The 26,712-nt window shown below is 50.3% G+C and overlaps 1 protein-coding gene and 1 long non-coding RNA gene across 3 annotated transcripts in view; one reads left to right on the plus strand and one right to left on the minus strand.

Annotated features, from left to right (window-relative positions):
* Gpr137b (G protein-coupled receptor 137B) overlaps positions 1-26,411 on the minus strand; it is a 33,075-nt gene extending 6,664 nt beyond the window's left edge. The window contains exons 1-3 of one of the 2 annotated variants that reach the window (XM_006980157.3): positions 25,894-26,411; positions 6,869-6,918; positions 1,932-2,154 (exon numbers count right to left, since the gene is read on the minus strand). In XM_006980157.3, coding sequence (XP_006980219.1) covers positions 1,932-2,154; positions 6,869-6,918; positions 25,894-26,262 — 642 coding nt within the window. In that variant the 5' untranslated portion in view covers positions 26,263-26,411. The remainder of the gene's footprint in view (positions 1-1,931; positions 2,155-6,868; positions 6,919-25,893) is intronic. The other variant, XM_042278223.2, reaches the window with a different exon arrangement.
* LOC143273401 (uncharacterized) lies at positions 47-4,751 on the plus strand. Its single transcript, XR_013051494.1, has 3 exons — positions 47-1,011; positions 3,009-3,044; positions 3,774-4,751. It is a non-coding gene; the product is annotated as an uncharacterized LOC143273401 (long non-coding RNA).
* Positions 26,412-26,712: the final 301 nt, after the last annotated feature.

Consider the following 26,712-nt stretch of genomic DNA (forward strand, 5'->3'; position numbering starts at 1 on the left):
TCCTCCTGTCTCCTCTGCTGAGCACTGGCATCACGAGCACATGATGTTGCGCTCCGGTCCTAATGCGGCTTCTGGCGGGATCGGAGCCAGTCCCTTGTGTTTGTACCTTACTGGCTGAGGCACTGCCCCGGCCTACAAGGCCGCGATCTTAAGAGCCAGAATGTCAAAAGGCTCATGAGATCTCTTAAGTCCCACTGTTCAGTAACAAGATCCTGGCTGATTGCCTCGTACAGCCCGCAAGCCCTAGTCAGGATGCATACAGCCTTGTTCAAAGTCTAGAACCTTCTAGGATGGGAGCACAGGACTCCTGCTTGGTCTCTGGGATGGGGTCACTTGAGTATCTGCGGCTTATCCCTCTTTATGAAGCTTTATCAGTTTCTGCAGACAGTTAAAGGACTCCCCAGCTAGCTAACAGAACCAAAGGAAAGCGGAGCTGACTTGCGTCCTGTGCGGAGGAGTCATTAACTAAATCAAAGTATCATCCATATTGTCACAGGGGTCAGCTAATATCTGACAGTCTATGATTTAATCCTTCCTTTTAAAAGCTACACTTTTATTTCACAAAATTTTACTCATAACTCATGTATTAGAGGTAAGATAATAACCTTTATGGCAAAAATTAAGTGTAAAATTCATCAAAATTTACAAATGAAAGAACTGGCCCAGCTAAGGTGTAGGGTTTTCATGAATCCAGCTGAATCACTGGGTGCCCTGTGAGAGCTGGAGACAGATTTTCATCTCCTGACCAATTCTCAAGACAACACGGCAGGAGCCCAGCTGCCTTGCAGTCTTCAGGCCAAAGTCCCAGAGGAAGGCAATAGCAGGTCTGTCACAGGGCAGCAGGCTCTGGAGTAATCACAATCTCTTCACAATGACAGGGCCAGGCCACAGGAGTGATGAGGGTAAGGATGGAGGTGAGGGGCCAGGCCCCTGGCTATCCAGGACCAAGGGCTGGGAACATTCCTACCAACAAGGAGAGGCTGAATCTGGGTCACCACAGAGACACAACAGGTATTGGAAGGCCATGAGCCCTGGCCCTCACTCCCTGACCTAGGACAAGCTTCCTGACCTCTCTGGGCATGGCTGTTTCCTTATCCATTACGTGGGGATTTAACACACTACCCACTCCCATGGAGATGGGAGGCTGACATTAGCTCAGGCACTAAAAATGCTCAAGTCGGGCCTGGAGGTGTCAGCCCATAATCCCAGCTACAGCGGTGGTAGCTGAAGTAGGAGGATCACAAGTTAAGTCCAGCCCGAGTTCAAGGCCAGCCTAGGCAACATGGTGAGACCCTGTCCTAAAATGATTTGTTTTTTAAAGGCTGGGGAATAGAGCTGAGTGGTACAGATGTTGCCTAACACACAAGAGGCTCTGAGTTTGATTCCATTACCCTCTCCCAAAAAGGTGTTTATCAAGGGGCCAGGAACATAGTCAACACTGGACACATGCTTGCTATTAGTGTTGTTTGTACAGCTATCCTACTAGACAGATAAGATGTGGTTCCGCCAGGCCTAATGGCACATTCCTCTAATCCTAACGACTCAGAAGCCTAAGGTGGGAGGATCACGAGTTTGAGGCTAGCCTGTGCTGAATTCAAAGCCAGCCTGGGCAACTTACAAAGACCTTGTCTCCAAATAAAAATTTTTCCAATGTGCAGGGCTACAACTCAGTGGTTGATGCTTGCCTAGCATGCATGGGCCTTGGCTTTGATCTCCAGTGCCACAAAAATAAGTCAACAGTTAAACACATGTCGTTCTGAACCAGACTGAACTTTCCCAGAGACTTCACTACCTAGCATATGCTAAGTCACCCAGAAATAAAGTTCACACGAAGTTCAGTGAGCCACAGGGTGAGCAAGACCTGCTGTGTCCTAAGTGCAAACCAGGAAGCCATTTTCAGGGTAAGGAATTCGACCCCATTCCCACGTTACCTTTGACTCCAGGTAGATGTTGGCCAGGGACATCTTGGAGATTTTGTAGAGGCAGATGGAGAGAGAGATGGCACACAGCACGAAGAGTGTGTCATTGATGGCCACTCTCACAGAGACGATGACCTTCCTCTCCCAGGTTCCTGTCTTCACCAGCACAGCACAGGTCAGATTCACCAGCAGGAAAACAAGGCTGATGAACAGTGAGGCCAGGTAGAGGGGTAACCTGGGGAAGACCAGACACACCACAATCTGTTACTTCATATTAGCTACACATTCTGGGTCACAGAATCTATCCCTCACAAATGTTAAAGGTTGGCTGTGTGTGTGTGTGTGTGTGTGCGCGCGCACGCGCGCGCGCATACACACACACACACACACACACACACATATTTTTTTTTGTTTTTGTTTTTTTCAAGACAGGGTTTCTCTGTGTAGTTTAGGTGCTTGTCCTGGATCTCGCTCTGTAGGCCAGGCTAGCCTCAAACTCACAGAGATCCACCTGGCTCTGCCTCCTGAGTGCTGGGATTAAAGGTGTGTGCCACCGCCACCTGGCCAGATGTATATATATTTAATACAATCATTTGCATATGTGTTATGCCCCCACCCCACCCCGAGCTCACCAGCTGCAGAGTGCTCTCTGTGAGTAAAAACTTGCCACGGGTACTAGAGACATGGCTCAGCAATTAAGAGCACTGGCTGCTCTTCCAGAGGACCTGGGTTTAATTCCCAGTACCCACATGACAGCTCACAATGATCTGTAACTCCAGCCCCAAGAATTGACTTCTAGGTTTTACTGGAACCAGGCACACATGAGTGTACACACAAGCAAAACACTCATGTGTAAAATGAAAGGTTTAAAAAAAAAAAAACAAAACAAGACAAAACAAAAAACCACTCTGCCGCAGCTGGGCTGGGAACACTGCTAAGTGGCTGAGCACTTGCCTAGCACAGAGACCAGATCTGAGCTCTAACACTGCAAGAAAACCACAATACAAATCTACCACGGCAAGACCACAGCAACTAAGAAAGGCTAAATGGATAAAAACTGCCCTCTTTTTTCTTATTTTTCTTTCATAGTACTGTGGATTGAACCCAGGACACTGCACACCCTCGGTGAGTGTTCTTATCAAACAACAGAGCCCAAGCCCTAAACCGTTCATTTCACTGGCAATTTCATCCTACAGTTTTCCAGAGCTACACGTGTGCAAGAGGCCTGTGCACAGGTGAGGCTGACTGTTCACACTCACTGACACTCAGGGCCTCAGCCTCAGGTTCCTCTCACGTTCCCCATGTTACATTCTCTTCTGGCAGACCCACATGATAGACACGCACAAAGGAGTGAAATCATGGGGCTCAAAAATGGACTGGTGTGGGAGCTTGGCTCAGTAGGTAACCCATCAGTTCAAATCCCCAGAACATACACAAAATGGGCATGGCTATACACACCTGTAACCCCAGTGACTGGGGGTGGGGAGGGTGACCGATGGGAATTGGTGGCTGCCAGCCTAGCTCCAGATTCAGTGAGAGACTACCTCAAAGGAATAAGGACAGGGGCAGATCTGGACACACCATGTCAATGTCCTCCTCTGAGTGCACAAGTGGATCCATATACATGTACATACCCCCCCCCCACACACACACACACACTAGACTGGTGCAGGTTGCCTATGTCTGTAATTTCAATACTAGTTAAAAGCCATGATCCCAAGAGGCCTTTTTCTCTGGCTTCCAGTACAGCCTGTAGCTCAATGCAGCAGCTGCCACAGAGACCTTCGCATACCAACAGACATGCATGCTCCATTTTCTCTGCTTTTCTGAGTCCCTTACGCTTAAATTCCACAGGTTTCTCATGGCTTAGAACCAAAGAGATGAAGAATCAACTCATGCCTGCCTCCACCTATACAAGGTCCAGAGCCTGAGGCCTGGCTGTGTTCACACCAAGCAGGCAGGGCTTCCTGACTCTGTTGTGTATGTTTTGAGATGGAAGAAGGGGACTGGGGATGTAGCTCAGCTGCTAGCATGCTTGCCTGGCATGTATGAGGCCCTGGGTTTGAGTCCCAGTGCTGTGTTAGCTGGGAGCAGTGGTGCATGCCTATCATCCCAGCACTTGAGATGTGGAAACAGAAGAAGACCGGAAGTTCACGGTCATCTTCAGTGACATTAGAATGAGTTGGAGACCAGCCTCGAACCCTTACCTCAGGAGGAAGGGTTCAAACCCAAAGCCCTGTATGAGATACCTGAACCTGGCTCCCTCTGGCTCCCAAAATACAACATCCTCTTGTTGGAGACAATTTGGCATGGTCAGAGGACATCTTTCCAGGTAGACAGAAAGGACCATGGATGCCTCTGCACAGCCCTGTACCCAGAGCCACATGCATCTCCAGCCCATCTGATGAAAGGGGGGACCACACAGCCAGCCAGGTCTAATGACAAGGAGCTCAGAGTGTGTGTGTACACCCTGGAAGGAGGGACAAGCCACGTGGCCCAGAGAAATGAGGTCCCAAATACCAGAAGGAGTATGTGACTGGGTTGGACACTGGCCCTGGGGGGCTGAAACACCATCTCAGATCTCCACCCCTACCCCACCAAAACAGAAAAGGAAAGGAGATCGGAGCGCAGACAGTCAAATGCTCTGTCTGGAAGACACGGAACTCGGACATCACTGCAGGTCCTGGGAGATGGAGGGACTACAAGAAGAGGCAGCCTCAGGAGTTTTCACTTCTTTCCACGTGTCAACATGGGTTGAACATCACTAATCGGGAAACCACAGAAGTTAAGCAGGGTCAGCCTGGTTAGTACTTGAATGGGAAATTACAGTGCAAGCACAGATGAGCTGGTTTGTTACCTTTAGACAGCTTTCTACTCGCTACCAACAGTATCCCTCATCCAAAATGCTTGTGACTATGCAAAGCCCTGGTTTAATCCCAAGCACAATCAATTAATTATAAAATTGTTTTAAAGTTGTTTTAAAAAGCTGGGAATTGCCGGGCGTTGGTGGCGCACGCCTTTAATCCCAGCACTCGGGAGGCAGAGCCAGGCGGATCTCTGTGAGTTCGAGGCCAGCCTGGGCTACCAAGTGAGCTCCAGGAAAGGCGCAAAGCTACACAGAGAAACCCTGTCTCAAAAAAAAAAAACAAAAAAAAAACAAAAAAACAAAAAAAAAACAAAAACAAAACAAAACAAAAAAAGCTGGGAATTGGGCTGGAGATGGCTCAGCGGTTAAGAGCACTGGCTGTTCTTCTAGAGGTCCTGAGTTCAATTCCCAGCAACCACATGGTGGCTCACAACCATCCGTAATGAGATCTGGTGCCCTCTTCTGGCCTGCAGCCATATATGCAGGCAGAACACTGTATACATAATAAATAAATCTTAAAAAAAAAAAAAAAAAAAAGCTGGGAATGTAACATTCGAGTGAGATATCTGGGGAACAGACCCCAAGTGTAAACAACAACAAAAATCACTTCTGTTTCATATGCACACTCAGGTGTTTCGGAGTTGAGGGTATTTGCGATTTTGAGATTAAGGCTACTCCACCTCCTGGCTCCAACATCCCAGCATCTTAATGGATTCCAAAGCTCAAGGTTGGAGTTGAGGGTATTTGCGATTTTGAGATTAAGGCTACTCCACCTCCTGGCTCCAACATCCCAGCATCTTAATGGATTCCAAAGCTCTGGGTCAATGGTGTGATGGAAACACACAGTACCACATAGCAGCAGAGACAGAAGTCAGGACAGACAAACTGCGGGACAGACAGTGTCGGGCAGGGATTCTCAATCCGTGCACAATTTTCCGAACTTGTTTCCTAAATACAGACTGGGGATAAAAAAGTAACTCTTCTTGGAGGCTGAAGAGATGGCTCTGTGGTTAAGAGAGTGTATTACTTATCCAGAGGTGTGGGAGACCAGCTGGGAGACCGGCTCCCACATTTTACCCCAGGGTACTCTTGAGGAGTGAGGGATAAGAGATATAGATAGAAGGATAGAGTGGAGAGAAAAAGAAACACAGGATAGCCTCAGTAGGGCCTGGATCCTTATCCACCAGCCCCTCCTGGCTCTTCTAAAGGGCTTTTTATAGGAATGCCAAGGGGTGAAGCCAAGACCTTCCCCTAGCTCAGCCAAGTACAGACCCTTCCAATCACCTAGAAACCATGCACATGGTCAAGCAATCCTCTAATGTAGCTCTTCTGAGTAAAGTAAGCTCATGTCCTACTAGGAAACCTTTGTGAGCCTCCACACAGAGGACCTGAGTTCAATCCCCAGCACCCACAGCAGGCATCCATATAACTCCAGCTCCAAAGGATCTAACACCTCCAGCCTCCTTGGGCATCCCCATAAACATAAATACACTGATACAGACACACACACACAAACACACACACACACACACACACACACACACACACACACACACACACGTGATCAAAAGCATTTCAATTGAGTGTTGAATAAATGTTGTCTGTAGAATCCTCATTACATACACAGTCATCTCTCAGTATCTACAGAGGATTGATTCCAGGACACCAAAGATACCAAAATCCAAGGACGCCTGGACAACCCTTACATAAAATGGCTTATTTGTACAGAACCTATGCACATTCTCCTGTATAACCTAAATCAAGTCTGTGTCATGCAGGATCCCAATATAATGTAAATGCTGTCATATCTGTATATGTTCAGTACTGATGCAATTTCTTTCTGAAGGTTTGGGGGTGTATTTTGGTGTGTGTGTGTGTGTGTACACGCATTGTTCCACAGGGCTCCAGTAAATCCTATCAATGTGCAGGCGCTCATGAACAAGGAGAACATGCCAGTAGGCCATCAGGACCCCTGCTGGGCTGTTTGGTGTTTACAGAGGGGTAAATGTACACACTCCAGCTGATGAAACAGTTTCACATACACTTTCACTCTGTCCGAGGAGCAACGTTCTGGGGTACTTACCGATACTTGAGTAATTCTGGAGAATATTTTGACTTGGCTTTGAAAATCACCTGCAACAACAGAAAAACATGGTAGGTTGGGGCTCAAAGTGTGTAGCAACAAAATGTCACCATCACTTGGAGTCCCCTTCTTTGTACAGCCAGGTACCAGGCACTTTTCCCTGACACTGAGAAGCCTCAGGAGGCTGAGGTAAAGAGGGTACCAGGTTCAAGGACTGCCTAGGCTACAAGTGAGTTTAAGGTCAGTTTCAGCAACTCAGTGAAACCCTGTCTCAAATAAGGACTGGGGATACAGCTCAGTCAAGTACTTGCCTAACATGTGCACGGTCTTGAGCTTAGTACTGAAGAAAAATAAAACAAAATAGCAAGAGTCTTCATTAAAGTAGCCAATGAAGACAAGACAGAAATTACACTATTTTTAAGGAGTGTTTTTGAAGCAGGCATTCAGGAGATCCAAAAGTTCAAGGCCGGTCAAGGCAAGACTGTGTCACATACAAAAAGGATACTTGATCTTATCATGGAAACACATCATTTTGTTTGATGCTGTGCTACTGTTGGGGGCTCATTCATAGTATGTAACTTTCTTTAACGCACTATCTACAAGTTCCAAACGCTCTAGTGGCGTTACTGTGAGACTACCCATCCCCACCCATGTGCCTCCGGGAGCTGCATTGCCAGCCAGGGCACAACTGAGTGACCCTATCCAATGAGCTCAGCTCCATGCGTGATGCTGTCAGCAAAGAGATGGCAAAGACCAGCCCTGCCTTCAGCAGCTTACAGTCCCACTGAAGGAAAAGGGTCCAGGTAGACAGAACTACCAAAAAAGTCTCTATGTGCAGCGGGTGGGAGCACAAACTTACAGGCTGTGGACTTGGCCTCAGACTGGGCCACCAGATGTCTCTGCTCTCAACAGTGCTGTAGGTGTGGCCTAGGTCAGGCGAAGACATGGGACAGACTATAAGTGGATTAGAGTGAACCCAGGGCTCCTGCGGGATCCCAGCTCACTCCCAGCCTTGGCCAATGCTGTGTCTGTTTTCTCTGGAACCTGCAGAATGATGGCCTCACTCAAGAGATACAAAACAGCCGCACCATCCCATGGGCAGTATAGCCCTACCAACTATGCACTATAAATAAGGAAACAACTTTTTGCTTCCAGAAATCCCTGGCCCCATAGCTCTGCCTACTCACTTTCAGTGAAGGACACACAGAACAGAGTCAGGAGAGACGCAACAACCCCAGCCAAGACCCATGAAAATCCATCCCCAGTCCCACATAAAGGACAAGGTTCCCACTTCCAGCACACAAGCCTTGGAAATATTCACCTGCTTCAGCACAGCATCCATACCTGAGGATTGGCCCTGAGATAGAACCTTTATGCTGTTCTAACAGAACTGGTAATCAACAATAAGCAGTATTAGAAATTGGAAATGTGCTGGGTGGTGGTGACGCACACCTTTAATCCCAACACTCTGGAGGCAGAGCCAGGCGGATCTCTGAGTTCGAGGCCAGCCTGGTCTACAGAGCAAGATCTAGGACAGGCACCAAAACTACACAGAGAAACCCTGTCTTGAAAAAAAAAAAGAAAGGAAGGAAGGGAGGGAGGGAGGGAGGGAGGAAGAAAGGAAGAAAAGAAGAAAGGAAGAAATTAGAAATGTGGTCATGTGAGTAAATACATTTAGAAACATTAGAAAAAACGTTTATCTTCTTAAATTATTTGTGTGTGCATGTAGATGGGCACAGATGTGCTATGCATGCGGGTAGAGGTCAAAGAACAACTCTGAGTCTGTCATGTGGGTCCCAGGGATCAAACTCAGGCCATCAGTCTTGGCAGCAAGCATCTTTACCCACTGACCTATGTTGGGGGCCCAGTGCCTGTTCCCCTACAGGGACTCTCAGAGCCTTTAAAAGACTCCTATAACATCAGTCTCCAAGAGAAACAAACACGCTGTACAGCAGTTTTCCAAATTTATTTAATCACTCAGTCTTCCTAATGTATACTCAGGGAACAGACACTGGGGAACACCGTCCTGTGGTAGAGATGGGATGTTCACAGCAGCCTGAGAAAGATCAACAATACCAACAACGATGCCAGCAATAATTAGGAAGGGAAAGTTTAAAATGATATCCAAGTTTTAGCCCCTGGACATGAATCCAAGTAATGCACTAAGTAGGAAAGCCCCTCCCCTCCCCTGCCACTACCAAAGGTGACACTAACCTACCAACCCTAACTCACCTCACCATTAAGGTCTCATCCCTGCCTGAAGGGAAGAAGTCATCCCAGATGATAGAAGGACACCACCTTGATCCTCCAAAGTCAACAAATCAAGATCAAAAACAAAAAGCTCCACCCACCCTCCATGTGCAGCAATTACATCTTGTCTGAATTCAGCCAGGCTCCTCAAGCTGTGCTCAGAACTCTTCCTTCATCCTTACGTTCCCTAAAGTTTATAGAAATCGCTGACAATTGAAACTGAAATAATACAAGTGATGGGAGAAGGGACATTTGATAGATAGCAAGCTTTATACATCAATACATATATGAATACATTTTGAGCATAATTTTGTCCTCATTTATTAAAAGACACACACGCCTGAACTAAGTTGTAAAATGGTAAAGATAAGTCCAAGCAAGCTGTCCTGAGCGCCCACTGTCTGCAGGGGCTTCCTTAAAGATGGATGAAAACTCAGCCTCACGTGACCTCTCGTCCTGGGGACCTCTTATCCCGCTACCCATCTCCCTGAGCCTGCACTGATCCTAATGACCGGCAGGAACTCAGCTGGAAGCAGAGGAAGCTCCTGTCGGGGAGGCAAACAAAGATGAATCACTCTGCTGCAGTTTACAGAGCTGCTGACAGCACGGACACCCGAACCCCCGGATGGATGCAAAGTCGGAGCCAAAAACGGTACAGGGCGAAGACTCCCGCCATCCCACAGGTTCAGGGGAATTCAACAAGAGAGTAAGGAAACAATTCTATGGGCCGCTCAAAGGACTCGCACAGGGCGGGCGCCAGGCACTTGGTCGGCCTCTGAACCGTGGAAAGGAAAAGCTGGTTCCTGACCTGGAGACAAGACAGGTTTGTCCCTAAACAAGCACCAGTGAAGAATCGGAGAAGAGGGAAGAGAAGACGTAGTATAGGAAAGTGTGAGATGAAGAAGACATGAGATTAACCAGGCATGAGCACAGTCATGAGGGGTGGAGAGACGTGAGATACAGGAAGGTCTGAGGAGAAGTGGGAAAGTGTGAGGAAATGTGAGGTGCAGGAAGGTCTGAGGGGAAGTGAGGAGATAGGAGGTGCAAAGGTCTGAGTAGAAGTAGGGAAGTGTGAGGTGCACAAAGGTCTGAGGAAAATAGGGAAGTGTGAGGTGCAGGAGAGTCTGAAGAGAAGTGGGTAGTGTGAGGAGATCTGAGAGGTGTGGGGGTGTGAGATAAAGGGAGGTATCAAATGAAAGGTTATCAAAAGCAGGTATAGAGAGATGTGAAGTAGAAGAAGGTGAGGAAATGGTATAAGATGTGAGGTACAGGGAGCTCTAGGAGATGAGGGGAGGTGTAGAGAGTTATCAGAGGAGGGTGTGGAGAGATGTAAAGTATAGGAGGGTCCCAGGACATGAGATGTATAAAAGAAGCTCTGAGGAGATGAGGGAGGTGTGGAGAGATGTGAGGTACAGGGAGGTCTGAGGAGATGAGGGAGGTGTGGAGAGATGTGAGGTACAGGGAGGTCTGAGGAGATGAGGGAGGTGTGGAGAGATGTGAGGTACGGGGAGGTCTGGGGAGATGAGGGAGGTGTGGAGAGATGTGAGGTACAGGGAGGTCTGAGGAGATGAGGGAGGTGTGGAGAGATGTGAGGTACGGGGAGGTCTGAGGAGATGAGGGAGGTGTGGAGAGATGTGAGGTACAGGGAGGTCTGAGGAGATGAGGGAGGTGTGGAGAGATGTGAGGTACGGGGAGGTCTGAGGAGATGAGGGAGGTGTGGAGAGATGTGAGGTACATGGAGGTCTGAGGAGATGAGGGAGGTGTGGAGAGATGTGAGGTACATGGAGGTCTGAGGAGATGAGGGAGGTGTGGAGAGATGTGAGGTACATGGAGGTCTGAGGAGATGAGGGAGGTGTGGAGAGATGTGAGGTACGGGGAGGTCTGAGGAGATGACCACAAGTGTGAGGGGTTATGGGGAAGTGTGGGATGGTATCAAGATGTGAGTGCAAGGAGATGAGGAAAGGTGTAAAATGTGAGGAGGGATGAAGAAAGGGAGGTGAGGAGAGAGAACTGGGGAAGTATGGGGAGGTTCGAGGTTGAGATGTAGGGAGTGTGAGGAGACATGGGGAGGTGTGAAGAGCTCAAAGATGTGAAGATATAGAGGAGAGAGGCTTGGATTTGTGGATTCTGGGGATGTGACAAGATGTCGGGAGGCAGATGATACAAAGAATTATAGAGAGGTGTGAAGACATGGCCGCGGAACCACGAGGTGTGAAGTGTGAAGACACAGGAGACGAGAGGAGTGGAGACGTCAGGAAATCTAAGAAGGTGTGAAGCATGAGGGTGTAGAAGTGTGAGCTGTGAGGCCGGGGAGCCTCCTGGAGCCCTGGCACAGCAGAAAGGCTGGATCAGGTGGTACCAGGAGACGCCAGCCTGGCACTGGACTGGGGGTGTACGTGCCCTGGTTAAGAGCCATGGAAGGACCCCAATGAGAACGGCCGCTCAGCAGAAACAAAAGACCTGCACGAAAAGACGACGTGGGTGTTGATGGGTAAATCAGAGCCATGCTGTGGACGGGTGGCTGTCTAGGCTGGAAGGCGGGCAGGAAGTGACCACTAGTGGACACAAGACTTCCTTTTGGGGTGACAGGTGATTGCGGTGACAACTGTACAACTTTACACACAGTGCCACAGGGGAGTCATGTGGGGTGTGAATTATCCCTTAGTTACGCTGTGGTGTTGTTTTTTTTTTTTTTTAAAGAAAAAAGGGGAACAGAGAGGAGCCCAGGAACAGCCTACTCAGCAGTCAAGGTCAGTCTGCTGAAACGTGGGAACAAGGAGGGTTGGCCTATGTGCTGAGAGATGAGACATTATCAACTGACTGTGGCCACTGGGCCTGGCAGCTGGGGAGGGCCTGAGGGGAAGTGCGCACCCAGAACCGCAGGCAAAGGGAAGTGGGAGCCATGAGTCAAATCTGGACATCGTCCCTCTTTAAAAATGCGTGCAGGTGACATGTCAGGCAGAGGCTATTTGAGAGTGTGAGGCCCTTGTTAAAATTTTAAGACCAGGAGACCTGAGCAGGGCAGAGGCAGGCACTCAGCAAAAGGATGGGAGTAGTCAGGCCACGGCCTGGGGTGGTCTGAGTTCGAGTGGACCCCATAAGGAAACAGGGTCCAGCTGGCCAGCTCTTGTCACCAAATGAAGCTTCCGGGACCAGGATTGGGTTACATCTAATTGAGTTGTTGGCCAAAGGGACCCCATGGGAATCCCCAACAACCCAGGCTGTTACCAAGACTATCGTTTGTTATTGGTTGCTCTCCACACACTGACAGCAAGGCCCCGTTGCCGAAGACAACGCTCACACAGTTGGTTGAACGTGGAGATGTCCAGCTGGAGCCTACACAGAGCCTTCGCTCCCTACGTCATAGGAAGGTCCTCTGCACACGACCAAGAGACAACTGTGAACACCATGTGCCAGCCCCAGCCCTTTATCCCCAACGGTGTACACTGCCTGCAAGATATGCTAGGGGAATGGTGGCACAAAGCCTGTGTGAGCAACCAACCAACAACACATTTGACCTTTAAGGCCCGCTCCAGGAGATGGAACCCACACCCCAACACTGCCTGGGTGACCAGATAGCCCAGGGACCTAATGTAAAACCAAGTAATACTGGTCTAAAAAAGAAAAAAAAAATGTAGTGATAAAATGACTCCTAATGATTATGCTACACTCATAGATCAGTGTCTTTTCCAGCCATCATCAGAGCAGCCTCCTCCTGCATCAGATGGGAACAAATACAGAGACCCACAGTCAGACATTACAAAGAGAGTGAGAGACCTTGGAACACTCAACCCTAAATGAAATGTCTCCATCAAATCCTTCCCCCCAGAGCTCAGGAAACCCTGTGGAAGAGGCAGAAAGAGTATAAAAGCCAGAGGGGATGGAGGACACCAGGAGAACAAGGCCCTCTAAATCAACATGAGCTCATCTGAACTCAGAGAGTCTGAGTTAGTATGCACAGGGCCTGCCTGGGTCTGCACCAGGTCCTCTGAGTATATATCATTGCTTCTAGTTTAGTGTTTTTATGGGATTCCTGAGTGTGCCAACAAGTGGGCCTCTGATTCCTGTGCCTACTCTTGGGTTCATTTTCTTCTGTTGGTCTGTGCTGTCCAGCTTTGATGTGATAGTTTTTATTTTATCTTATTACATTTTACTTGGCTATATTTTTTTTAAAATGAATGAATGAGAACCTAGTCCCTAAGGTAAAGGTTAACAACTAAGCTGTCATACCTGCTGTGAAAGGGAAAATCAGTTTTCTCCAATGGAGTGATACTGGGCATATCACCCACTCCAGGACAGGCCTCATGTTCAGGAGTAGTTGACCAGCATAGAATGGACTCCACAGTTTTTTGTATGCTTTTATTTGATTGCAATTTGGTGTTTTGTTTTGTTTTGTTTCTTTTGGGGTGGTGTTTTCTTGGTTTGGGGGTTTTTGTTGTTGTTTTTGTTGTATTAAGTTTTTGTTTTTTGAGAAAGAACTTAAAGTTGGGTGGGTAGAGATGGGGAAAGGATCTAGAAGGACTTGGGGAGTGGAAGAATATGATCAAAATATATTTCAAGTTAAAAATTGTTTAAAATAATAAAAAATATTTTAAAAAATGATTTAAAAAAAAAGAGTGGTCCTATAGATTTATATATTTGAATAGCTTAGTCATCAGGGAGTGGAACTGTTTTGAAAGGATTGGAAGGTTTAGGAGGTGTGGCCTTGTTGGAGGAAGTGTATCATTGGGGGTTTGAGCTCTCTCTCTCTTCCTGCTGCCTGATGATCAGGATGTAGAATTCTTAGCTGCTTTCCCCAGCACCATGCCTGCCAGTGTGCTGCCATGCCCCGCCCCCGCGCCCCCCCCCCCCCCCCCCCGCCATGACGGACTAACCTCTGAAACTGTAAAGCAAACCCCTAGTTAAATGCTTTCTTTGATAAGAGTTGCCTTGGTCATGTGTTTCTTCATAGCAGTAGAACACCGACCAAGACAGACTCCCAGGTGCTGAGAGGCTGGATCAGGAACTGGGCATTTCCTCCTTCCCCTCCCAACCCTGAGACCAGGGCTCTCAGGAGAGTCCCCCACAGTGGGGAGAGAGAGGCAGCAGGAGTGGCCTGAGAAGGAGGAGGAGGAGGAGGAGGGAAGAGGAAGAGGAGGAGGAGGAGGAGGAGGAAACCAGTCTCTTCAGAGACTCCATAGGCCTGTCACCTCAGGCCTTTTCCAAGACAAGCAAAGGGGCCCGCAAATTCCTTTGAGTTTTAGCTTCACCTCATCAGCCTTTTGTCATCATTGTGGGGAGGGTGTGTCAGTTTACACAGGCTAGCCTGAAAGGCTCAATCCTCCTGCCTCTGTCTTTCAGGCACTGAGCTTACAGGCCAACACAAACACACCCAGTTCCTCTACTTCTTTAAGTTCTACCAGGAGCTGGTCACTTGGGAGGTTGAGAGAAGATCAAAGTTCAAGGTCTGCCTGGGCTACAGAGGTGAGTCCAGAGCCAGCCTGGTCAACCGGGTGAGGACCTGTCTGAAAATGGAAAGAAAACAGGGGCTGTGTGCACAGCTTAGTGATAGCATGCTTGCCTCGCATCCAAAAGGGCTTGGGTTCAATCTCCAAAGGAGCAGAAAAAAGGAATGAAGTCTCATCAGGGTCTGGTCTGTCCTAGCAGAAGCAGGCAGGGGTTCACACAGGTCTTAGATGGCACTCAGTGACTTGTTCTCTATGGTGATGGTTGCACATCTGAGTTTCAGCCTTAAGAGGCTCCAGCTGACAGATGATGGGAATGCAGTGGTCCTGCATGGTGGGACCCTGCATGGTTTCCTGAACTGGCTTCTTCACTACCGTCCAGGTAACCTTAAAACCCCTGGGGAACCCCAGGCCCTTCACCACACCCTTCTAGATGACAGGGCCCGATGAGTGACGCAGTTCTTTTGAGAAGTGGCTGACCTCTGTCTCTCTCCCCTAATAAATCACAGGCTGTTGATGTCACAGACCGGCTCACACCCTTTGAACTCCTGATGACCTGTGTTTTCAACCACTATTTCAAGTTGGCATTGACATTCACTTTCACTAACGTCATGATAGTTGGTCCTGGTAGAAACAGCCCACACTACCGACCTTTCTATGTGTGACACTGTCCCTCTGCAAGCCTGCTGTCCCCAGAGACACAGCTGGGCCAACGAAGGGATCCATCATGCTTCCTGAAGTTACACTTGATGTGGAATTCCTCCACTGTTTTCAGGAATGTGGGTACAGACCTGTAATCCCAGCATTTGGAAGGCTGAAGCAGGAGGATCACTTCAAGTCTGAGCCTAGCCTGGGACTGTATATTGAGACCCTGTTTCCAAATCACCCACTACCACCAAAAAGAATTCTCCTATGGAAACCTTTCAAAATCCTTCCAAAACATAACCTTCTTCAGAGTCCCCAGTTCTGTACCCAACCTCATGAAATGTTGTCCCATAGAAAAAGACAGGCTTAGGGGACGCAGCATAATCCCCACACCCTCTGCAGGCCATGGTCCTGCCTGTGGCCTGAAGTCCTGGGAAGCCCCTGGAAGTAACTGAGAAGCTAGACGCGTGCAGCTAGACGTTTGTAGATGTATGTATGTGAACTGGTCTGGGAATGGCAATAGACAGGTTTGCATTTTTACCATTGAATTACCATATCCCTTACACTCTTTTCCCTAGTTATTTTGAGATAGACTAGTAAGGTGCTTAGGTTGGTGCTGAACTTACTCTGAAGAGCAGACAGGCTACGAACTCCAGACCCTCCTGCCCAGCCTCCAGAGTAGCTGGGATGACAGGCCTGCACCACAGCATCTAACGTCCACACATCTTTTTTCTTGGTTCTCACATATGCTATACAAGAGTGCTACCCCTAAGCTATATCCCCAGCCACTTAAACATTTTATTCCAAATATTCCATATACATCCACAGAGTAATCCACATGCCCACCACTCACTTCCAATAGTAACACTTTGTATGTCTGTTCCAAGTATGAGAGAAAGAGGCGCGCGCGCGCGCCCCAGAAGTCAACATCACAAGTCCTTCTAAATCAGTGTCCAACTTATTTTCTGAGACAGTGTCTCTCACTAAATTTGGAAATTTCCAATTAAACTAGGCTGGTTACCCAGGGAACTCCAGAGATCCTCCTGTCTCTGTCTCCCTAGTGCTGGGATTACAGGCTTGTGTCACTGTGTGTGCCTGGCTTTTTTTTCCAATGGACGCTGAAGATCAGAAGTCAAGTCCTCATGTCTGGGCAGCAAGCACCTCATTGACTGAGCCGTCTCTCCAGCTCGGCTTTGTTTTTAATAAACAAAATTGGCACAACTGCCAGCTAAGCCTTGATTCTGTTCCTGCCAGGGTGATTCCTTCCCTGGGGCTGGTGTTTTCAACCCAGGCAGGCTTGAGACAGGGTTTCTCCGTATAGTTTTGGTGCCTGTCCTGGATCTCGCTCTGTAAATCAGGCTGGCCTCGAACTCACAGAGATCCACCTGGCTCTGCCTCCCAAGTGCTGGGATTAAAGGCATGTGTTACCACTGCCCGGCAGGCTTGTACTTTCACTGTGTATATGTATGTATGCAGAAACAAACTATGGGACTGTCACACACAGGTCTGTATGTCTTATGAATGTATCCATACCTCCCACAGTCTTCTACAGCTGCCGTGTCCACCCATGACGACGACACTCAGAACACACGGCTCTCTGGGTCCTGCATTTTCACCTAGTACCACATTGACCGTGTCTTCACAGGCCACCAGTACACATTCATCTAGCAGAGGAACATCTAGGGGAAGAGTGGGGAGTCTCGAGCTGAATCCAGGCTTGAATCTCGCTAGCTTTACCTGGGGTAGGTACCTGACCTCACTACTCCTCAAGTAGCCATAAAATAAGAAGGATAACAGCACCTGCCTGGTGCATTTCTGAGGCCTAGGTGAGTAAAATGTGTAAAGGGATGATTGGTCAAACGCCTGCCTCTTGATAGGTACTACGTAGGCCTGTGCTGCCCAGATGGTTACTAGGATTGTGTGTCATCAGACATGTCTTCAAAGCACGATTCTAAATGCCGAAAGACTAGCCTGGATGCTTTCTTGACCATAAAAGGAACTCTCATAGTCAAACAGGTGAGGGACTCAGTGGCACATGAGCATCTACTCACGGCCCTGCTGCATTGCCCACTTCCTGATATTCTAGGGAAATTACATAAACCCAGAAGCCCTGGTCTTCCTCTTTCCCCCCATCTCCCAGCACCAGCCATCATCCCATTGCTTTAGGGTGTATGTCTACAGGCCTTGAGCTTCCCACTTCACCCAGCAGGATGGCAGACGGCCAGGGTCCCTGAAATCCGATTTAGAGTGTCGCCCTTCCTACAGGATTCCCCGGAGAATTCGGAGCCGCTCTAGGGGATCGGCAGCTGAGGTCACCAGGGCAAAGACAGCAAAGTGAGAACGTGTTTCTGCATTCTTTACTAGTCTTTCCTTCCAGATGAGAGCTACGACTTTGGGACCAGAGAGGGTCTGCAGCCCCACACCTATCCCTGAGTCCATGGCTACATTGTATGCATGGTCCCACAGGACAAAATCATCCCCTATCACTTAAGGAGGGCAGTTAGGAGCTAGATGTGGTGATACATGTCTGTAATTTCCAGTCTTAGGGAGTCTGAGGTGGGAAAACTATGAGTTTGAGGCCAGTATGAGCTACACAGTGAGTTCAAGGCCATCCTCCTATCGGAAGTTCTTCACGTTGAACCCAAGTCACACCAAATGCTGCTCACTGGTACCCCAGCTTCTCCCTGTTCTTGTCTGCTGAGAGCTGGATCCAGAGAGTCTTCTCAGTCCCAGGCTCAGCATCTGTCATATACCTGGAGTGGCACAGATATTCATCTGGGTGCTGTCCCAGAGATGTCGGTACCCCTGAACTTAGGTGCCCACGGGTATCACTACAGCCTCCTTCTAAGGAGCCGTGCTCATTGGCCCTACTTCTACCTGCCAATGAAGAGGCAGGGGTGACCTAGCAGCCTCAAGGACCGCTTCAGTCTGAGCTACACACCGCCCTGCCCTCCTGGTACTGCCCGTCCCAAGCTGACTGGCATACAGACGAACAACCGAGGACGGCCTCCTCACAGATCTCTCCTCAGTCCCAGGAGTGACAGGGCTGTAGTTGGCAGGGCCCTGTGACCCCAGTCTCATTGTGAGCCACGATCACAGCTTCAGTTCGGTAACCAGGGCTGCTCTACGGCCACAAGGATCCAAAGGAGATTAACCAGGCGACAGGGAGGGTGTCGCCTCGAAACAGTAGGAACTAGCTAGTCAAAGGCTTCACAAAGGAGGGTCACTTGGCCAGCATGCCGCAGCAGCAACACACATCTTACCACAGGATATTCCTTCCTGGAAAGCAAATTATGCGAAAGCTACAAAACAAGTTAGCATCAAAACTGCCCAGGTCCCCCCCCCCCCAGAGTGATTTTCTACTTCAAATTAAGGCAAATGTGGAGGTTTGCAGACTTTCCCAGGAACCCATGACCTTGTGGGTCATGTGGTGTTGGATGGTGTTCCTCGTGTTCTACAAAGAATGAATAGCTATGGGAACTCCTGAAGGGGAAGCAGCCAGGCTGGGGCTTTTTTTTTTTTTTTTTTTCCTTTCACACTGGGGATGGAAGCTGGGGCCTTGAGCATACTAAGCAAGTGCCCTTCCACTGAGCTGTTTCCCCAACCTCCTCTTTACGTTTTTATTTGAAGACAATGACTTACCAAGCTGCCCAGGCTAGCCTTGAACTCATTCTGTAGCCCAGGCAGGCCTTAACATGTTGATCCTCCTGCCTCAGTCTCTTGTGCAGCAGGGCTGACAGGCCTGTGCCAGCAGGCCCAGCTACTGGGTAGGACTTTAAAGGACAGCAACCAGGAGGGAAGGGACCAGTCCACATCGCATCAGAAACAGGGAAAGGCACTAAGAACGGCTGGTTCCGAGTAGAAAGGCAGTTCTGCCCAGTGGTCCAGGCCTGTTACCCTAGCTACTTGGGAAGATGAGACACAGCCTGCCTGTCTACAGCATGAGTTCAAGACAGCCCAGGCAACTTAGTGAGACCCGGCCCCCAAACAAAAATTAAAAAGAGAACCGAGAATATAGCTTAAAGGGAGTGCTTACGTGGCATATGGGAGGCCACAGGTTCGAGTCCCAGCGCCGTGAAATGAACAACAAATACATAATAGACTAAGTGAGAGAAGCTAGACACAGAGGCCTGCACGCTGTATGATTCCTTTGATATGCAACGTCCAGATAGAAAGGGTGGTGTTGGCTGCCTGAGGCCGCTGCCGTGAAGAGGAAGGGGTGACGGCTGGGCTCCACGGAAGCCACAGGTTGGTTGTGATTTGCCCCCGGGGATCTATCTGTCTGTTGGAAGTGCAGTCAATCCCTCCTGGGGCTACACTAAGAGGGAGTAAGAACTCTGGCACTGAATGAGTGATACTCTCATGAGCAAGGCCAAGGCTTGCCTGTGACTTGCCTGCAGGACTTGCTTCAGCAAACCCCACAGACTAAAAGTGGGCTGAGAGCTAGGAGAACAAACAGGTTTGTCCTGACCCCAGGGCTGGCCAACTACAGTCCACAGACCGAGTCTGTCCTGAAGGCTGTTTTTACAATCTGTGCGCTAGGGGTGGTTTTACCTTTGTGAAGGGTTATTTAAAAATAGAAGAAAGGGGGGAAGGGATATGTGACAGAGAGAGACCACGTGTGGCTCACAGGCCCGACGTCCTGGCCAGCACCCGGCATGCCTGCCTTTCCCACCATCTTCCACGTGAAGCCTGAGGAATAGGCAGCTTGGTGAAGAAACCACCAGGCTTCCCTCACCCTCACAGGTAAAGACCTCAGCTGAAGAATGAACCGGACTCTCTGAGCCTCTGCGGCCCCCGTAGGCGCTGCTTGAGCTGTTGTGCGGCTATTTTTCTGTCTTAGGAGCCATGGCCACCTGAAGCTCAAGGCTGGCAGGACTTCCGATCTGGATGTGGCTTCCTCCTCACAAGGAAATTCAAGGTGACCAGGAAGGGCTGAAGGAAGTGGACACAAGATTGGATCTTCCCCAAACGCCCTGGCAGGCTGGTGCTGCAGTGGGCTGCATGGGCAGGTGCTGCAGAGGGTGGCATGGGGCAGGTGCTGCAGAGGGCCGCATGGGGCAGGTGCTGCAGAGGGCCGCATGGGGCAGGTGCTGCAGTGGGCGGCACGGGCAGGTGCTGCAGTGGGCCGCCTGGGCCAGTGCTGCCTGCTCAGCCCTTCTCCTGCTCCCTGCCCCGCTTCAGCTCACTCCCATGCGGGGCTCAGAGCTGCAGTTAGCAGGAGGAACATCTAACAGACGAGGGACAGAGATGGGCCTGGGAGGCGAGCCTGAGGACAGTGAATGCTGGCAGATGCACCCTGGTATGGGTCACTGAACTCATCCAGGTGATGACACCGACTTAGGACAGGGCCCTGTCCTGATGTCTGTTTGTGTGACTGTGGCAAGGCAGGACTGAGATGTAAGGGACCGGCATCGGGAGCTCCTAAGGTGACTACTGCTATGCGGTGTCCTCAGCCAAGCCTGTGCTGGGAGCCAAGGTCAGAGGACCAGAACCACTGACACAGAGGAGTCTGCCTGTCCCCAGAGCGCCAGGCATGCAAAGAAAGTCTTGGGGATAGGAGGAACGAGCATGCAGAGAGTAACGATGCTCAAGTCACATCTGGTAACCCAAGCTTGCCATCCCAGCTCCTCACGAGCCTGAGTCAAGAGTTCAAGGTCTGCCTAGGCTATATTGCAAGTTCAAGGCCAACCTTGGCAACCTCCTGAGATCCTGTCTCAAAACAAACAAACAAACAAAAAACAAAAACAGCGCTGAGGGAGCCGGGCGGTGGTGGCGCACGCCTTTAATCCCAGCACTCGGGAGGCAGAGTCAGGCAGATCTCTGTGAGGTCGAGGCCAGCCTGGTCTCCAAAGCGAGTTCCAGGAAAAGGCGCAAAGCTACACCGAGAAACCCTGTCTCGAAAAACCAAAAAAAAAAAAAAAAAACAGCGCTGAGGGACAGCAGAGAAGCCTGTCTTGCTCAGATAGGAGGTTCTACCCAGGAGGTACTGGGTACAGAAGCAATAACAGTGAGTGGCAGGCTTTCCATGAGCATACGCACACAGACAAACACAGACAGACATTCTCTCTCTCTCTCTCTCTCTCTCTCTCTCTCTCACACACACACACACACACACACACACACACAGGTATCCAAACACTGGCACATGCAAACATGCAGAGGTGCACACAGGTGTACATAAACTGATATTCAGAGACACACATGAGCATTCACAGCAAGCATGTACTCAAAGATGCACATAAGCACGCTGACATATATAGGGTTCACATCCAGGCACACAGATACACAGGTACATGCAGGGCTTTGTACACAGAGACACACAAGCATACGTGCATAAACAGCTTCTCACAGATGCACACAGACACTGACAGGTAAGCAGGCACACAAGTGTAAAAACCTTGCACCTGTGGTCACATATGCGGATGATAAATGCACACCCAGAAATGCACATAGCTCTGGCTCACCAGAGCCTGGAGTGTTGACCAGCGAGGCACCTGGGCTCTGGGTGGTGCACAGGCCAGGCTAGGCATAGTCCCAGCTCTGACATGAGATACCCAGGAGTCAGCAAGATCTGTCTCCTCTGTTTCCCAAGCTTTAGACCACTTCACAATCACCAAGAGGTCTGGAGGCTTCCCCCTCCCAACCCCCAGAGGCCTGACATACAACAGATATTTGATAGATCATTTTGGACTGAACCGACTGCTAGAAGTCATAATAAGAACACACTTAGTCCAGAATCCACTGCCTGTTTTCCTGGTGGTGTGGTGACAAAGTCCGCAGTCTTGGATTTCTGATGTCTCCTACTTCCCAAGACAATGTCCATCTACCACACCACCTCTCCCCAACAGAGAGCTCACCCCTCCATTTCTCTTCTCAGACCACACAGGGTCCAAGAAAAGCCTGTGCCCGCTTCATCCAACCAACCTCAGGAGCCTCCAAAATTGGAGTCCTGGACTGGAAATTCCTAGGAAGGTGTCTGGGACACACAGCAACCAGGATTTCAGAGCCCCAACCACCTCATGACCCTCAGCTTCTGCTCTGGAGATAGACCTGCCCTATGCAGAAGTTGAGACTTTTTGCTTTGGACCATCTGTCCTATAACCCATTGAGAGGACAATACAATGCCCCCCACACACACACAGGTACTTTCACAGGCCTCAGTCTCAAAGCCTTATCCTGCCCTAACATCGAAGAGAGTAATGTGACGTGGTACTTAGCAGACTCCAGGTCCAAGGCCTCCGTGTATAGCTGGCCCTTCCCTGCAAGCTGTGTGTAACTCAACTGTCCCCTGGAGTTGGTGTGAGGCCTCATCACTGGGAGCAATGGGTATATCAAAGAGAGCTCAAATATTTAGGGACAGCACACACACTCACACTGCAGATAGCTTTCTTCTGATTAGCAGACAAAGCCAGCCACTGGCTGCCTCTCTATCTTTCTGGCTACATCAGAAGGTGAGGCTGAGATGGAGTCTCATGAGCCCATTGGCACTAGGGCCCCTTCTTCCAGGTCCCTGAAGAGCCTCAACGGGCACCCGCTGATCTGAGAACATGTGGGCCCAATGGGTACAAGAATCAGAGTGACGTGGATTGCTAAGAGAGTTCTGGCAGGGTGAGCCCTGCCGGGGTCCTGCGCCTGTCTGTTGTCTGCGCATGCGCAAGGGGACTGGGGGAGGCACTCCCGTCAAGGGAAAGGCGCCCAGATGGGGGATCCAGAAGACACTAGTAGGCGCGCTGCCCAACGTCCGTGTGGCTAACCAGTACAGGGGATCCTACTACCGTTAGGGCTTCATGCAAAAGAATCAGAAAGCAGGCCAGACTAAAGCTGGCGCCCACCCGGCAGACAGAGCAGTCACCCGCACAGGCAGAGCAAGAGCAGCAAGCACCAGGGCAGACAGGTTGGGCTACCAAACAAGGTGCTGCTCCCCTGACTGGCCCTCGGAGGGGAGCAACAGGCTTCTCCAAACCGCTCTGTGTGTACAACAAAAATACCGTGGGGCATTCCAGGGGTGGGGTCATTCCACACTGGCTGCTGACTCTGGTAATGCCTCCTGGTTCTGAGTCTTGGGAGGAGGAACAGGTCATGGGTTATAAGAAAGGCTAAGTGACAAGAGTGTGTCAGGCCTAAGGATGCTGCGACAATAGACGGCAGCTTCCTCTGCTTCCCAGGCTCCTTTCTTGATCACTCCCAACCCCTGGCCCTTCTGGCTTTCTTCTACCCAGTCTCTTGCCTCAGGACCCCCATCCCTGGGGATGTAAGGATTGCATCGTGCAGTCTCCTGAAGTCCTCACTCTTTTCGGTCCCTTAAATCATGACTGACAAGTGGGCATGTACACACCTTATCACTGCAGCTGGATTTGAATATTTTTAGGGGGCACTGAGATAAGTCCAACTCTGTAGTCTAGGCTGGTCCTGAACTTTCAGCAATCCTCCTGTCTCTACACCCGAAGTGCTGAGACCACAGACACATACCACCAGGCCCAGCTTGCGTACACTTCTTAATTGTAGTCGCCCCCTTCCTCCACACTTGGATTTACATGGTCTGAGACAGCTCAGGCAGAGTGATCCTTGGAGAGCCACATGTCGGGCACTTCTAGTGACTGCGACCCCCATGTCATAGAACAAGCGATGGCACAGCAGACTGGAGACCAGGAGCCAGCTTCCTAACTCTCCAGAAGGACTAGAATTCTTATGAGGAAGCTAGGAATGCCCTCATAATGGTGCCGCCTTCTCCTGCCAGCTACCCTGAGTCCTCAGACAAAACGCCCCTTGCCACTGTGTCCTCCCCCCGGGGGGACATAAAGGAAACAAGGACAGTGACTTGGGGCCTCCTGACCAGTGGCTCTGTCTGCCTGGTCACTGTTCCCCTTGCTCAGCATTTACTCAACAACCAGCAGATGGTGCAGAAAATGTGCCGGCCGGCCCCTAAGCCGGCTCTAAGAGCAGGCTTGGCATGTGACCGACAGAGAGCCAGGGCAGCATGCTCAAAAAGGGACCGGAGCTAAGCTCTCCATCTGAGACATGGTTTTCCAGGTGACACCACCTTACCTTACATTTGCAGCTTGCAGGAATCACCCCATCTTTATCCAGTTACAAAACCCGTGTGTCATGAAGCTGATGGCCTGGATTGGTTTTCAAGTTTAAAAGCAGCGCTCAGCTCAGACAAGCCACGCCCATTACCCCTGGACTGGAAAATACACTGACCAAGAGGACCACTAAGAAGGCTCAAAGCAGAGACCCAATATATATATAAAATATATATATATATATTATTAAATATAATATATATATATACACACACATACATACTTCGCTAAATATTACATCTGATTGGAGGAGGGGTCAAGGGTCTCATGCTGTAGCTCAGGCTATCCCGGAACTCATAGCAATCTTCCTGGCTTAGCTACCCAAGTGCTGAGATTACAGGTATGAACCACCACACCTAACATGTCTGGTCTCTTTCCTCCTCTCTTCTTTAGTTTCCTTTAGACTCCCTACAGAGTCTCATATACCTCAGGGTGGCCCCAAACTTGCCATGCAGCTGAGGCTGGCCTAGAACCCCTGATCCTCCTGCCTCCACTCATCAAGTACTAGGATTTCAGGTGTGCACCAACATAGCTGGCATTTGTTAGTCAAAAATATTTCTTCCGAATTTTCGGTCGGCAGTTTCTACCATGCAAGGACAATTCTGCCCCTCGGCGGTCAGACCCATTGCTCACGGCACCACTGACCTGCACCCCAGCAAGAACAATTTTTTTTTTCATCAAAACATTTTCTTTGGAAAAACAGAGGTACTGTTCAAATGGTTGCTTGCACGGCGCCCCTGCCAAGGAGACACTTAAATCACCCCCATCGGGTGACACAGTTAGAGCTTGCCCCCTGGGCAGAGTACTAGTAAAAATGGACAGTTTAGTGCCCGGAAAGCTAATGGGAACTGGAGAAGGCAAGGATAACGCCGCGGTGTCATTACGCCTTTGTGAAATGCTGGACCTGGTATTTGTAAAGCCTCCTGCAATCACTGTACTCTCATTAAGTAAAGACACAGCCACAGGAGCCCTCCTGCAATCCTTCAGCTTATTAACTACAGGTCTCATAAAATGAAGCTGGTGAGCCTGTAAAAAGAGCCCAGGTTCAATTTTATGGCTTATTTCTTGGGGCTTCTCCGATGAGCTCAGACAGCACGCCTTAAAAAACCTCCTGCAGCTGGGGCGCTAGCTGGGTGTGCCACCAGACAGCCCTGGTGAAGCAATCCTGTGGAATGAGTTACTAATTCACAGTACAGTAGGGCTCCTAATCCCAAAGGTTCAAAACATCTCATCAAAACCAAGCCCGCCCCACCACTACTCCCAACAGGCCGTGTCTGGGGCCCCAAAGTGGGGCCAACACGCAGATGGCCTTCCAGGCTATGGGGTAGGTGTCTTAAGATGAGCAAGGGAGACAGGGCAAACGAGTTCAGGCACCCCTTGCATCAGCACCGAATACGATGTGCACAGAAGACTCCGGGTACCCGGTGGGTCCTCCCTACTTTCGGGAACAGAGTGGGGTCACCTGCGATTAGAGTCCGAGGATAGGATGGCCCCAGGACCCGCGCCTCGCCCCCACCCTCTCCACCTGCGGCTGAGGAGACCTGTCCCTGGCCGGAGGATGGAGGACGACCCCGGCAGGTGAGCGTCTCTCGGGACTCACCTGCGTGAAGTATAAGTTCATGAGCGTGAGGGTGAAGAACTGCAGACACACGGGGAAGCAGTAGAGCAGCCAGAAGACGAAAGGGCTGAACGAGTTGGCCGCCACGAAGTCTCGGAAGTAAAAGGAGAAGAGCACAGTACGCAGCGAGGCCCAGAAGAGGCAGAGGAAGAGGAAGACGCTCTGGTAGCTGAGCCGCTTGTGGCGGTAGCGCAGCACCAGCCAGAGCTGCGCGTAGATGAACACGAAGAGGAGCGCGTAGAAGGCGGTGTAGACGGCGGTGAGGCCGAGCTTCACATAGGGCGGCACGGCCGGGCTCAGCGTGGGCGGCAGCGAGTCGTTGCGCACCGGCTCCCACGGAGGCGGCTCCATCGGGCTGGGGCCGCTCGGGCTTCATCGGGGCTCGCAGCCGTCCGCTGCCGGGTACCCGCGCATCGCGCCGCACCCGCCGCTCCAGAGCCCAGCCGGGAAAACAAGCCGCACTTCCTCCCGCCGCACCACATGATCTGCTGGGCGGCCTTTGTCTGCGATTGGCAGCGCCGCGCCCCCAGGAGCGCGCGCCCGCACCCGGCCCGCCCATCTCGGCCCTGCGCGCCCCTGGTGCGCGCGCCCCGGGGACAGCGGCCCTAGAGCTAAAGCCGGATCGGTGCTCGCGTGCGTGCCAAGTACCCTTGTGACTGTGCTCACCCACGGCCAAGACAAGGGATGATCCTCAAGCCGGCTCACAGCGCCTCCTAACCGGCGTCCACACGCCTCTCGGGATCCCAAGGCTGGGGCTGGAGAAACATCTGTGCCCCCCAACCCGTGCGCTCCCCATTATCC

This window comes from Peromyscus maniculatus, chromosome 5 (genome assembly GCF_049852395.1).
Source record: "Peromyscus maniculatus bairdii isolate BWxNUB_F1_BW_parent chromosome 5, HU_Pman_BW_mat_3.1, whole genome shotgun sequence".
In the NCBI taxonomy this organism is placed as follows: domain Eukaryota; kingdom Metazoa; phylum Chordata; class Mammalia; order Rodentia; family Cricetidae; genus Peromyscus; species Peromyscus maniculatus.